This window comes from Protopterus annectens, chromosome 2.part0 (genome assembly GCF_019279795.1).
Source record: "Protopterus annectens isolate FY-2018-M chromosome 2.part0, PAN1.0, whole genome shotgun sequence".
Lineage (NCBI taxonomy): Eukaryota > Metazoa > Chordata > Ceratodontiformes > Protopteridae > Protopterus > Protopterus annectens.
The window spans coordinates 605,671,414-605,684,752 of record NC_056728.1 but is presented as its reverse complement, the minus strand read 5'-3'; the positions used below and the strand labels follow the sequence as shown (position 1 = coordinate 605,684,752).

The window sequence follows — 13,339 nt, the reverse complement described above, 5'->3', positions numbered from 1 at the left end:
TGAAATAGAACAGGCACAATCCACAAAACTTCTAGGAATTACTATCGACAACAAACTCTCATTTGAACAACACATTCTCAACACAGTAAAGAAAACCCACTTCAAACTGGGCAAACTATACCATATACATATACTTTACCTTGACAAACAAACTAGGATCAAATTAGCAAACACCCTGCTTATTCCATCCCTTACATACAGGAGCCCCATTTTCACCAACCTCCAAACATCACTCACTAATAAGCTATAACAATGTTACTACAAGATAGCAAAATTTGCTTCTAACTTGCCTAGCTGCTCACATCACTGCACCGCACTCTCAAACCTATCCTGGCTAGAATTTCACCACTATTTCCAGTTTACCCAGCTAATTACTGCCCATAAATTACTTTTCCAACCCAATAAGTGCCCAGCTCTCCAATCCATCTTGCATACATACACCCCCACTCAATCTGTCCATTCTTCACTGAAAGCCCTTCTAATTGTAGCTAAACCCAACAAGAGAGCAGGACAATGCCTGTACTCATACAGTGTAGCCAAACATTGGAATGCCCTTCCCTCCTCCATTACTCAACTAGACTCCCTGAAGTCCTTTAAAGCTGTACTAAAAACCTACTTTTTACAAAACCCTAGCTGTACATGTGAAATACAGTGCAAGCCCACATAATCCCATAACTTTTTCTCAGCTATAATCCCACCTTATTAACACCTCTGATTTCTCAGTCAACTCAACTGAATTATAATACTCTAGTACTTGTACACCTTGCTTTTTTTGTGATATAGTTTTTACCTATGTTATGTTTATATAGTAACTTGCAAATAATATCTTTTATGCAATTATGTTCTTCTGTAATAGTAGTCTGTCTTAATTTTGGAGCCTTCCCTCCTGATCTGTACTTTATAGTTTGCTATATTTTGTTTTGATATTTGTTTCTGATGTTTCTATATATGTGGAGCTTTTCTTCCCGGGCCTCCACTGAAAATGGGTAGCTTTGTGCCCAGTGGACTTTCCCGGTCAGCAAATGCCAATAAATACATTAATTAATTAATTAATTAATATCATGAATAATATATATACTTTTAGTACTGAGATCAGTATAAGTTATTCAGTAAAGTATCTTTTTATAGCTAGAGCATGTCTGATATAGTATATATATTTTTATATAAATGCATAGACCACTACTGAAAGTAACTTTCAAATGATGCTACTTTACTTGACAAATGCAAGCTTTTTATCAGTGGGTAAATTATTGTTACCACAGAGAAAAAAAGATTCATTTGGCAAATAACAAAACAAAACCTCCTATTCCAGGAAAAACTCTAAGTATGAAAGAAAGTAGAGATCTGTTTATCTCAGATAAAAACCCAATCATGATCACATAATGCCACAGTGAAGCTGCAAATAACATGAAGTAGAAACTTATGCATTCTCTGTAAATGGCATTAGCTAACAATATGTCCTTAAACTCACTGTGAGTGGAACTGTACATGCAGGAAAGTGACATAATTACCACATAGAGAGGTTGCCATCACTTCCTGGTATCTGTAGAGACATCCATTATATGAAAAAGCATCCAATATGCAAATAAGTTATGTAATGTAAATAACAATTATTTTAATTAGTTCAGTGTGTAATACTAATAACTGCTGCCTGACGGTGGTTGTAGCAGGGTTTACTCATTCCATGAAAAATTTACCACTCGTCTTAAGGGAAAAATTACACTCATTATGGGTAAATCTTGAAACCTATGGTTCAGCAGTGATTATTGATGTGTTTTATCAGTTTGTGTAGTTTGTTGTAACATATAGCTTTATTTTACAATTGAAGTTTGAGATAATGCATTCTCTGGCAATTACACATCAATGATTAAAGGAACAGGTCACATGCTTATTAACACATTAAGCTTGCTCATTGTTAGGGTTCATTCTAAAAGCTTAATATTTTGAGTACTTAACTACTAGGTGAATGTCTGATCGCAGGTATGGCTCACAGGACATAATGGGGCACAATTAGTCCCTTGCTTGATGAAATATTTCTTACCCCAGAGCATTGATATCCTACCTCAGCTAGCAGATTTGTTCATTAGTAACTTAACTGCGTCAGTAACTGCATTTTGGTATCCTGGACCTTTTGGGATCACAGGAATCCCTGATCTACATTCCCGAATTGACATCAAACTGGACATACATACCCAAATTATAGTGTAAAGATAGACTTAAACTCTCCTGTGACAATGACCAAAATGCTCTGTGTAACTGACAATGCTTGCTGCTGGTAATGTGTTATGTAGATCATTCATTCATTTATTCTTTTATACCATTAATAACACTCTGCACAGTCAAACACAAGATGGGTACAGCATAATTTACCTCGCTGACATAGCCAGGAGATGTACAGCCTCTACTTTTTTTACTTCTGTCTCTCATCTATGCTTCCCCACTCTTTACTAATCTTCAAGCCTCACAACTGTCCAAACTAGAGTGATGTTCTAATAAAATAGTTACATTTGCAGTAAACTATAACAATACAACCCCCTTGCTTAGCCCTTAAAGAATTAAACTTCTTAAAAACTACCACAAAACCTAGTTTTTTTCTCAGCTAACTACAATAGACAAACTTCTTTATAAGCCAGAAAACTGCCCAGCTCTTGACAACTTAGTTCAACACTACTGTCCCAATAGAATTTAGTGATCTAGAGATAAATCACTAATCACTACAGCCAAATCATCTAATACTGCAAGTGACTATTTCTATATTTAGATAGTGGAGCTAAACTATGGAAACAAACCCCATTACCACTTGAAATCCATTCTGAATGCAAACTTATCTAAAACCTAACAAAAACTTCACTTATCACATCAATGGATCTGTTCCTTCTTATCTGCAGGATAAATGCTACTGTTATCTTCAGCTTGTCATATCAGTATTTGTCTTCATTCAGAATTATATCTCCCACAACTAGTCTTCACCAAAACCTCAATAATTGTACTAGCATTACCCAGCTGTATACAAAGTTTTGTGACACTGCTCACCTCCTATCTCTATACATCTAATATATACCTTACAATAGCCATATATATAATTATCTGTGCACCTGACTATAATATTAACATTTTCTGAACTACCTAGCTCCTTCCCTCATATACATTTATTTGAATTTTTATGCCCTAATCACATGATCTGATAAAACCACTAATATAACTTTTCAAATACTAAATGTTCAACATCTACTAATGCATAAGTATCTTTTATACTGCAATAGTTGTCCTATTCCATATGAATGTAATCCAATTGACATCTCAATGTGTAGTTGTTAATGTATATTACTTGATGTCTGTTCATGTATATTACTGCATCTTTGTTTAAAAATGTTTGTAATATATTGGATCTTTCCCCTGTGCCTCAGAAGAAAAGGAATAGTTGACTATTATTATTATTATTATTATTATTATTATTATTATGCTTTTTATTGAAATTGGCTTTGTGGCTCTGTCTCTCTGTGATTCTATCACATTCCTCAACCAATCCACCGAGAATCAGTCATTATGCAATACACAGCACTTCAGCAATCTGGGCAGCTCAAAGCGGTGGGAAGACAAGACAAAGTCTAATAAATCTTCATGAATCTACATAAAACAGAATTACTGTTGTATTCTACTTAAAACCTATATTCCTCAACCACTCTTTTACTTTTTAGTTTTTAAATAAAATGCAACAGTAAAATGCAGCAGTAATTCTATACAGATAGTTACAGAATTACTGTTACATTTTACTTAAAAACTAAAAAATAAAAAATAAAAATAAAAATATAAAAAAGCATTTTTTAAAAAGAATAAGTTTTATTGAGTCACACTAAAAGTGAAAATTAAGAAGAGGAAAAATTTGTAAAAGAAACGCAGACAAGCTAATTTAAAAAAAACATCCAAGGTTGGTTTTGTTGATTCCTGTTACTTCTTCACCTACCTCAATAACAGAATTAGCAAACCAGCCTTGAATTATTTTCTGAAATCAACTCGTCTGTGTTTCTTTTGCAAAGTTTTCACTCGTTTTCCTTATTCTACATGCGGTTGGGATGTTGTGCCAACTATCGCCATCTCTCCCATTTCACTGCTACTTTTCTATCTTCAACACTGATGCCTGACTTGTATAGATCTTCTCTCACACAGTTCATCCATTTGCTGGGCACTCTTGTTTCCTCTTGCATTCTTCCTGTCTGTTCCAATTTTTTTTCGCCAGATCATCATCATCTTTTTTTGCACATGTGCTAAAACCACCCTAATCTTTTCTTTTTGACCTTTTCTGCAATTGGTGCTAGTATGGATTCTGCTCTTATCTCCTCATTTCTTCTTCTGTCCCACAGTGTGCATCCTAATATCCATCTCAGGCACTTCAATTCAACCACCACTGATGTTAGCCTAATGGTATAGGTCTTTGCCTCCTATGCAGAGGATACACAACACGAGCCTGACCTCTGGCCAATGCCTGTATACAGTTTGTATGTTCTCCCTGTGTCCATGTAGAGTTCCTTCCACCTGCCAAAAACATGCTGAGAGTTTCCATCTCAAACTCATCCAAGAATGGAGTTATAGGCAGCAACACAGACTCCATGTGGTTCTCTTCTGGAGGAAGAGCTGTATAGACCAACTCCTTTAGGCATCTACTGTGGTGCACAATATTCTTCAGAACACGGATCACAAATTAATTGTTGTAACAGGTCTAGTCACTCAACAGTATAAAATATGTCTCTAGGTGATTCAATCTTGGTCACTTATGTCATCAGAAATGAGCATTGGTATTTGACAGTGATAAGTGGGTTGAGGACCTGGCCTACTTCAACATATGCAGGGAACTCATACTAATGGTGGGAGGGGTGTATGTCCACTTATTGGCAGGTGTTTTTCCACCTTAAAGCACAGCAGTCCTGGGTTAGTACTTTACTGGCTGGCCAGTGTCCATTTGCCCAGCATGGGTTACCTTGGATAGCTCCCTTGAATGAAAGCTGGACAGAAAACCAATCAACCTCACAAACATGAACTAAGAATTGATACACTCCATGTAAGTTTAGTGACAGGATGAAGCATGAAAGTGAATGACATGATACTAAGGAGGAGGCTGGACATTCTGTGTACCCAGGAAGCAAGGTGGAAGAACACCACAATAAAGCCACTTGGCTTGGGATCCAGACCTATTACTCAGGAGGAGGACAGACTAGAAATGATGTGGGGATTGTAGTGAGGGACAGACTTCAGAAGACAGTGAGGAATGTCATCAGATTTAGTGATAGAAGACTCATGGCAATTAGATTCCAGCCTAATTATAGCACAGTATTCATAATCTCAGCCTATGCTCCACAGCTGGGTTGTGATAGTGAGAAAGAAAGTGCATTCAGATGGCAGTTGTAGGACCTACTCGATAAAGCAGTACAACATGAATTGGTGTTGATAATGGTCGACCTACATGAAAATATAGGAACAGAAAGAAGAGGATATGAGGAATGTCAGGTTTCAAATGGGTGGGGTAACAGTAATAAAGAAGGAGAGACCATTCTAGACTTCCATCTCACAAATGACTTGATGGTGACCAACACATACAAGAGTGGCCAACATGCAACTCAGGTAGACTTTTTTCTAGTAATGAAATAGCACTGGGGTTGAGTCAGCCATTGCAAAGTCATCTGCAGTAAAACATTTGGTCTGTAGTATAAACCACTGGTTGCCACAATTATCTTAGTCAGAGTAGGCTCTAAGGTCAAGAGAGACCAGGCTGAAGACTTGGAATCTGAATGGAAAGAAAACACAACATTTTAAGGAATTACTTAATGCTCTAGCCCCTGAAGAAGAGGAAGAAGAGGAAATATGTGGAGCTGAAGAAGAATGGCAGGACCTCAAAAAAGCATGTGTGAAAACTACAGAACCGATATGTGGCCAAGCCAGGTAAGGAAATAAGGTGCCTAGTGAAAGTTGGTGGTGAATGCAGAAGTCTCCAAAGTCATCAAAATAAGAAGGGGTGCAGGAAAAAGTGTGAGATAGAAAAGACAGATCAGGAAAGGAAGGAATAGTGGTTGGCTAACAAAGAGGCTAAGATAGGAGTTGCAATAGCAAAGAACAAGGCATCAGAGACCCTCAACCAGCTTTTAGAAAGTGACTCAGTAGATGGCACAAAGAAATTATAACAGGTTGCAAGGCAAAGACAGAAAGATAAAGAAGATAGTCAGACAACCTTCATAAGGGATACCAGCAACAGCCTGTTCACTAGTCCACAGGACATCAAAGGCAGATGGAAGGAGTACATCCAGCAGCTTCTGAATGAAGAAAACCTCACAGAGGTTGTACTGCCCTAGACCAGATATAGCCTATGGTAATGGAAGAGGAGGAGCCCACCATAAAATAAGTAAGAACAGTACTAAGGAAAATAAATAAAACCAAAAAAAAAGCAGGCTTTGATGGGGTCACAGTAGATATAATCAAGATGTTGGGTCAGACAGAAGAGAAAGGATTCCTGAGAGTACTCATATCAGTATAAAGAGAAAAAGGTTTATCCCAAATAATTGGAGAATAAGCATACTAGTGCCAGTGTTCAAGAACAAAGGGGTCATTCATAACTGTGAGCAGTACAGAGATATCAAATTCCTGTCACACTGTTTGAAAGTTCTGGAGATGGTGACTGATAAATGAATGCACAAAGTATTAGAAAGAAAGACAGGAGATGAGCAGTTCAGATTGAGGTCATGATGCACCACAACTGAACCAATGTTTGTAGTGAGACAGATACTTGAGAAGCTTGAGATGAGGAAAGAGTCCAACTGGTCATTGCTAGACTTGGAAAAAGCATATGACAAGATTCTAAGAAAGCTGATTTGGGCAGTGCTGCATTGGTTTAAAGTCTCAGAAACATTGGTAGAATTAGTGCAGGCTATGTACAGGGACCCAGTGACTCAAGTGTGAACAGTGTTTAGTCTCACAGAGTGATTTCCACTGGGAGTGGGTGTGCATCAGGGCTCAGCTCTAAGCCCTCTGCTGCTCATATTGGTGATGGACTACATTAGCAATGCCTTGGGGGACAGATCAACAAAGCTTTTTTATGTGGTTGATGGCATTATAGGGCAGTCTCTAAGCAAAAACTTCAGCAAAGGAATGCAAAACGGAAGGTACATTGGATGAAACTGTGTACAGATAAGACATATGTAATGACAGCAAATGAGATATATAAGAAGAAGCTGAAGTGGTATAGAAGGGAAAATAGTGGAACAGGTTAACAGCTTCAAGTTTGAATGAAGAGGTCAAGGCTAGTATCTGATGGCTGTAGCCAACTGGCACAGTGTGTCAGGGGTAATGCGAGACAGAAGAATGCCAAAGATGCTGAAAAGGGAGGTGTTCAAAACAGTGGTATGAGCAGTACTCCTGTATGGTACAGAAACCTGGGTAGTAAAGGCAGAGCAGTTGAGGAAGCTAGTGGTGATGGTTCTACCACTGCTTTGTACACTGGCAAAATCAAAATAAATAGATAAATAAATAAAACAGCACTGTGAAATTGCACTTATAAGTTGTCTTTACATCTTTACAGTGTCAGAATTATATTTGTCTATTTTCTGTGGGCTCTTCTAATCATACTTTGCATTAGTAATATGAATCATTAATACAACATCTTTCTGAACTGCCTTTGTATTTGGACTGCTTGCTTTACTGACTGTGTGTGAGTGATTGGTGGACTGATTGCTTTTCCAATAACCCTGTCCCCATGTGAGAGCAGTGCTTATCCTTTTTCTTTGCGGCTGTAGTTTCTTATCCCTTATGTTCTGTTAATCAGTTGTAGAACTGACTTTACTTCTCTCCAAACCTTGCTCCCAATTTGAAAACAGGAATGTAAATTCCATATCATATCATAACATATGCTCCATGGATCTGCCTCAGTGTTTTTGGAATCTAGCCCTCAGTTTTGGCATTGTTTCAACATACAGTTTTGCTTTTATGCCATAAAGCTTGTGATTAAATTGCCATCACTTATATATAATCTGTAACCCTTTTAGTCTTCCTCAAATTAATGCAGCAGAGAAAAATGTTATTGTATAGGTTTGCTTATGTTCAGTAACATCAAAAACATGGTGAGAATCATTTAATGTTAAAACATTTCAAAAACATATTCCTAAAAAGTTCAGACTAATTTCTAGAATTCTGTTCAATAGCTTAATTAGATAATTGTTTTGTTGTATGTCTTTAGGTGAAGACCGCTTTCAAAACCCTTTCAATTGGGACCTTGTTGGAAGGAACCTGTTTGCAATGTTTATTGAGGGCATTGGTTTCTTCGCTTTGACTCTTCTCATGCAGTACAAGTTCTTTGTAAAGATAAGGTAAGACATTTCCATAAGAATTTTAATGTTTGTTAGGATTAGACTGGACACTTTGACATTCACAAACAGAAAATTTTGAAAGTTGAACATATCCTTACAAACTAGTATATTTTAAAGTATTTTATTCAACTGATTGCTACATGGAGTCCTATGAATTGGTTACTGAGCTTTTTGAAATTGAAAGCAGTGACAAATTCAGTCAAGCAAGGAAAGTTCCAGGTAGAAAGGTGAGCCTCCCAAATGCAATTACTAAAAATAGCAGACCACCTTGATATGAAGTGAGGCCTGTCACTTAAAACACAGTGACACTCAACAGAGGTTGTGAGTGGTTCATTATTTTCCAAAAATACCCTCCACAGACAGAATTATTTCACAATGGAAATTGTTAGTGCCAGACACTGAATACCAATTTGTTATGTTTAGAATCCATATTGTATATAGAGTTTGGTCATCAAATAAATGTCTGTTGCAACTGTTATGCCAAAGTAGAGAAAACTGAATTAAAATGTGATGGCTATGCTTCACCCTTTTTTCTTTTTTTACTTTATACTGTAACACAATTGAAAGCTATATTTAAGCTTTCTAAAATATGTAAAAGAAAACTGCACTGTGAAATTGCACTTTTACAATATTGCAGTAGTGCCAGCAGAATTATATTTCTTCTTCTATGCAATATGTAAAAGAAAATAAGTTGGAAAGTGATAACCTGATTATGCATGAATTAAGTGTGTGAGAACATTAAGTTCCATAGGAAAGAAGCAAATTACTTGCATATAAATTTCATCAGAAGTCATAAAACTTAAATCAAATAACCTCTATGCCCAGAAATATCAAAGGGGTCAAATGCAAGCGATTAATTATGCTAGCAGTCACTGGATATATGCCCTACTTGTACTATGTGGGAAAGAACAGATGTTTCTGTGAGGAAAAAAAGACAATATGCTGTAATATATATTTTGGGTCAAAACCAGTGTAAAGTCAGTAAGTCTTGCTGGTGGAACTGTATCCACACCAATGTAATCAGGGCCCTGTTTATCATCTTACTAACATAGAAGAGTTACATCTAACATTCTGGAGTGAGAATAAATTACAACAGATATTTAGTTATTATTAATTTAAACTTTTGTTATGAATATTTTGTCTGTGTAGTTGATTAGTTTTCTTTTCTGTAAGAAAATATCTTGAGCTCTGCATATTTACCTTGCATCAGTGCTGTCTTAACTTTTCCATATGCCAGAGTTTTTTGTTCTCAGTATTTATTATTTATCTTCTGAGGAGAAGGTGTTAGTACTTTAGGTTGTCGAAGTGTGGCATCCACCTATAATTGGACAGATCACACATCACATTACAGTTGTGTGATTCCATATTCCTTTTATGCTCTTGGTGCCACATTGTAAAGAAATTCATTATAGAATCAGATTTGTGTGCATTTTTTTAGCTTTACCCTGTTGGGTACCAGTGGTGTGGCTTGGATGATCATTTTCCTAGTGGCAAGCTGAACTATTTCTGCAAGTGTAGGGGAACCAAAGATGGTAGCTACTGTCTTTCACATATCCAGGTCATACCAGGTTGGTCGTGGTGGGATTCAAACACCCATCTGTGTCAATTCAGATGCTACATAGTGGTGGCAGTGCTGGTATTCAAACCACTCAGGTGCAGAATGTCACAGCAAGGATTTTAAAAATAAATGGGAAATAATTTCTTATTTGAAACCAGCATTTGGCATGATATTTTTAGCAGCCAGATTTTTCCTTAGTGCCAAAAGTGAGCACTGCCTCTGTTTTTAGGTTTCAGTGATCTCAGCAATCACTTAGTATTTAGAGTTCACACACACACACACACACACACACACACACACACACACACACACACACACACACACACACACACGTGTATATAGATGTATGGATGCTAAATTCCTTCCAAATATGTTCTCAAAAACAGGTGGTAGTATGCAAATGTATGTTATTAACAGATATGGAGGGAAGTGAACAAATGAAGGCTGCCAAGATCATGCAAAATGTAACTAAAATGTGGCTATGAGTGATAAAGCTTTATACACTTTTAGTAAATATTTAGTATCTGGCTTATCTTCTACTTTACTGTCTCCTTCTTTTTGCCATAGAAAGGATAAAGAAACAAACTTAGAGGAAAAGAACTGGTTAAAATGTAAGGAGAAAAAGAGTTGTGTAACATCACATATTATTTATTAGAACATTGCATTAAAAAGCTGAGTCCTTGCAATAAGCATTGGAGAAAGGCTCAGAATCTGCAAAAATGTCATCCTCTGGCAATTATGATTCCCATGGTTAGGAATCACATTGCTGTCACTGTCATGGCCTCATTACTAACTATATCCATTGATATACATGTGCAAAAGGTAATTCCTTGATTACCTCACAGAATCACCTCCATATTACATGCTTTGGTTTAAGATCACCCTACTGTTTTGGTCAATGAGATTATAAACAACCATGTAATAAAAACCTTTTGTAGCCTATGGCACTTTTAGATATTCCATTTGTTCAGATTACCTTTGTGCAGTTATGAGTTATGTTATGCATATATTCATAGGCAGTAGTTTGCCATAGAGACTGAGCAGGGTTTCTGACTGTGGACAGTACTTTGCATGGCTATGTCCCCTTTGATGCCCAAATGACCTATTTAAGCATCTTTCTTTTTTTTTTCATTTCAGTTTTTGTATTTTTGTTTATGATCATCTGCTGCATAAAGTGATTCTAAACATTGCAAATTTCCTGTCCTATCTGTTCAACTGAGCAGCCACCTATTATTTTTCTGTTACTCTAATTTTTTATTACTTTCCTGGATACAGTCTGTAGGTTGCCACTCTGTCATCAACAACTTTTGGTCATTCATTATAAAATATATAATCCCTGTCTTTACTATTTCACCTAAACCTTTACTTTTCTCTTTATTTAAAGCCATCCTTATCAACTCTAAACACATAATTGTGCAAATTATTACTTCTTTTGCTCATATTTTGTTGTTTGCAGTTATTATAATGTCATCAACATATGTTAACAGTACTGGAATTCTTAACACTTCAGGTGTTATATACCCAGCCTCCTTAATTTTTTGATTTATTTCACATACTATCACATTCATAACTAATGCAAAGAGTATACAACTCATTGAACATCCCCGTCTTATACTATTCTTCATATGTACCACTTGGCTTAAACAGCCATATGCAAGTATTTTTACTTTATTATTACTACATGCCAGCATACATAATTTCCTAGCTTTCTCATGTATATTATATTCTTTCATTATTACAAATAAGATTCCATGTCTGATTGTATCAAATGCCCTATTAAGGTCTCCTGTCATGATTTTCACTTCTTTTTTTTTCATTCATACTATCATGCATGATTTCTCAAACTTTCATTAATAATTATTGACAAGCCTTCCCCTTTATACTATATATATATATATATATATATATATATATATATATATATATATATATATATATATATATATGTATGTATGTATATATATATATATATATACTCTCTTCCATAATATTTTCCATTTTAGTTTCAAATCTCTTTGGTAATATTTTTGTAAAGATTTTACAATCATTAGCATCCAGTACTATCATTCTCCAGTTTTTATTTGTTTTATATATTCCTTCTTCCGTATGAATTTAGTTATTCCACTACACAATTCTTTATTCATAAAACCTCCATTTAACTATTGATTCAAAATATTTTAAAAATATATATTTTTGCCATTCCCTTAAGCTTTTAAATATTTCATATCCCATTCCATCTGGTCCTGCAGCCAAATATATATTTAATTGTCCTAATATTTTATCTGGCTCATTTAATGAAATCTCCCTCTCCAACTCTGTAATCTCTTTTTCTGTTAACTTTTTTAGTTTCCATGTTTTTTTCCTACCTTCTTTTTGCTTTAAACATTTTTTGTACATACTGTACAACATAATCTTTCTATTTCTCATTTTACAATTTTCTTTATCTAATTACACTATCATCATCCTGTAGTAATCTGCTTAAGTAACCTGATAGTTCTCTTTTACCTTATAAAATATATATTTGCTTATATAACAGTTCTTCTATTTTTTCTTCAGTTCTTTCATACAATTCTTTTTCTTTGCCAAAGTACTTTTTATCATTATGTTCTAAATCCTCCAGTGCATCATTATATGTTCTTTCATATTTTTCTTTCTCTTCTCAATCTCACATCATATTGCCTCTTTGAAAAACATTTTTTTATAATTTTCCTTAAATACCACCCACAATTTAGACCATTTTTTATTAAAATATTCTCATAGTGTGATCTTTCTGTAACTGTGTTACTAATATCTTCCCTTCTTCATTCCATGCTTTTTCATTTATTCTTTTTATTTCTTTGCCTGTTTTTATATAATCTTTATTTTCCTTTATCTCTAGTCATATTGCAAGATAATCAGAAAATCCTATTTCATCTACGATCATTTCCCCTATAACTAAACCTTCTGATACTATAAAATAATCTATTTCATTTCTATATGTACCGCATAAACCCCTTCATTAGTTTTTGTCCCAAAGTTGTTTAATTTACCACATCTTATAACTTCTATTATACCATGACCCCCTATTAATATTCCAAAACATGCACGCTGATTGGCCAGCGTGCACGTTGTAAATCGACTTATAATAATGGAAAAAGGTCCGGTCGCCTGGACTTTTTCCATTAGTATAAGTCTTTTTTTAAAACACTGTCTTGCTATGTTAAAAGAGTTTAACATAGCAACACAGGTTTAAAAAAAGCAACGGAGATCTCTGTTGCTTTTTTTAAAGCTGTCTCGCTATGTTAAACTCCTTTAACATAGCGACACAGTGTGTAAAAAGCAACGGAGATCTTGCTTTCTCCATTGCTTTTTTTTAAACCTGTCTCGCTATGTTAAATGGGTTTAACATAGCGAGACAGCTTTAAAATAAGCAACGGAGATCTCCGTTGTTTAT

The 13,339-nt window shown here is 35.4% G+C and overlaps 1 protein-coding gene across 1 annotated transcript in view; it reads left to right on the top strand.

Moving 5' to 3' along the window:
• LOC122792759 (phospholipid-transporting ATPase ABCA1-like) overlaps positions 1-13,339 on the top strand; it is a 2,266,772-nt gene that overhangs the window by 1,903,819 nt on the left and 349,614 nt on the right. Inside the window, exon 39 of the mRNA XM_044060333.1 lies at positions 8,219-8,348. Coding sequence (XP_043916268.1) covers positions 8,219-8,348 — 130 coding nt within the window. The remainder of the gene's footprint in view (positions 1-8,218; positions 8,349-13,339) is intronic.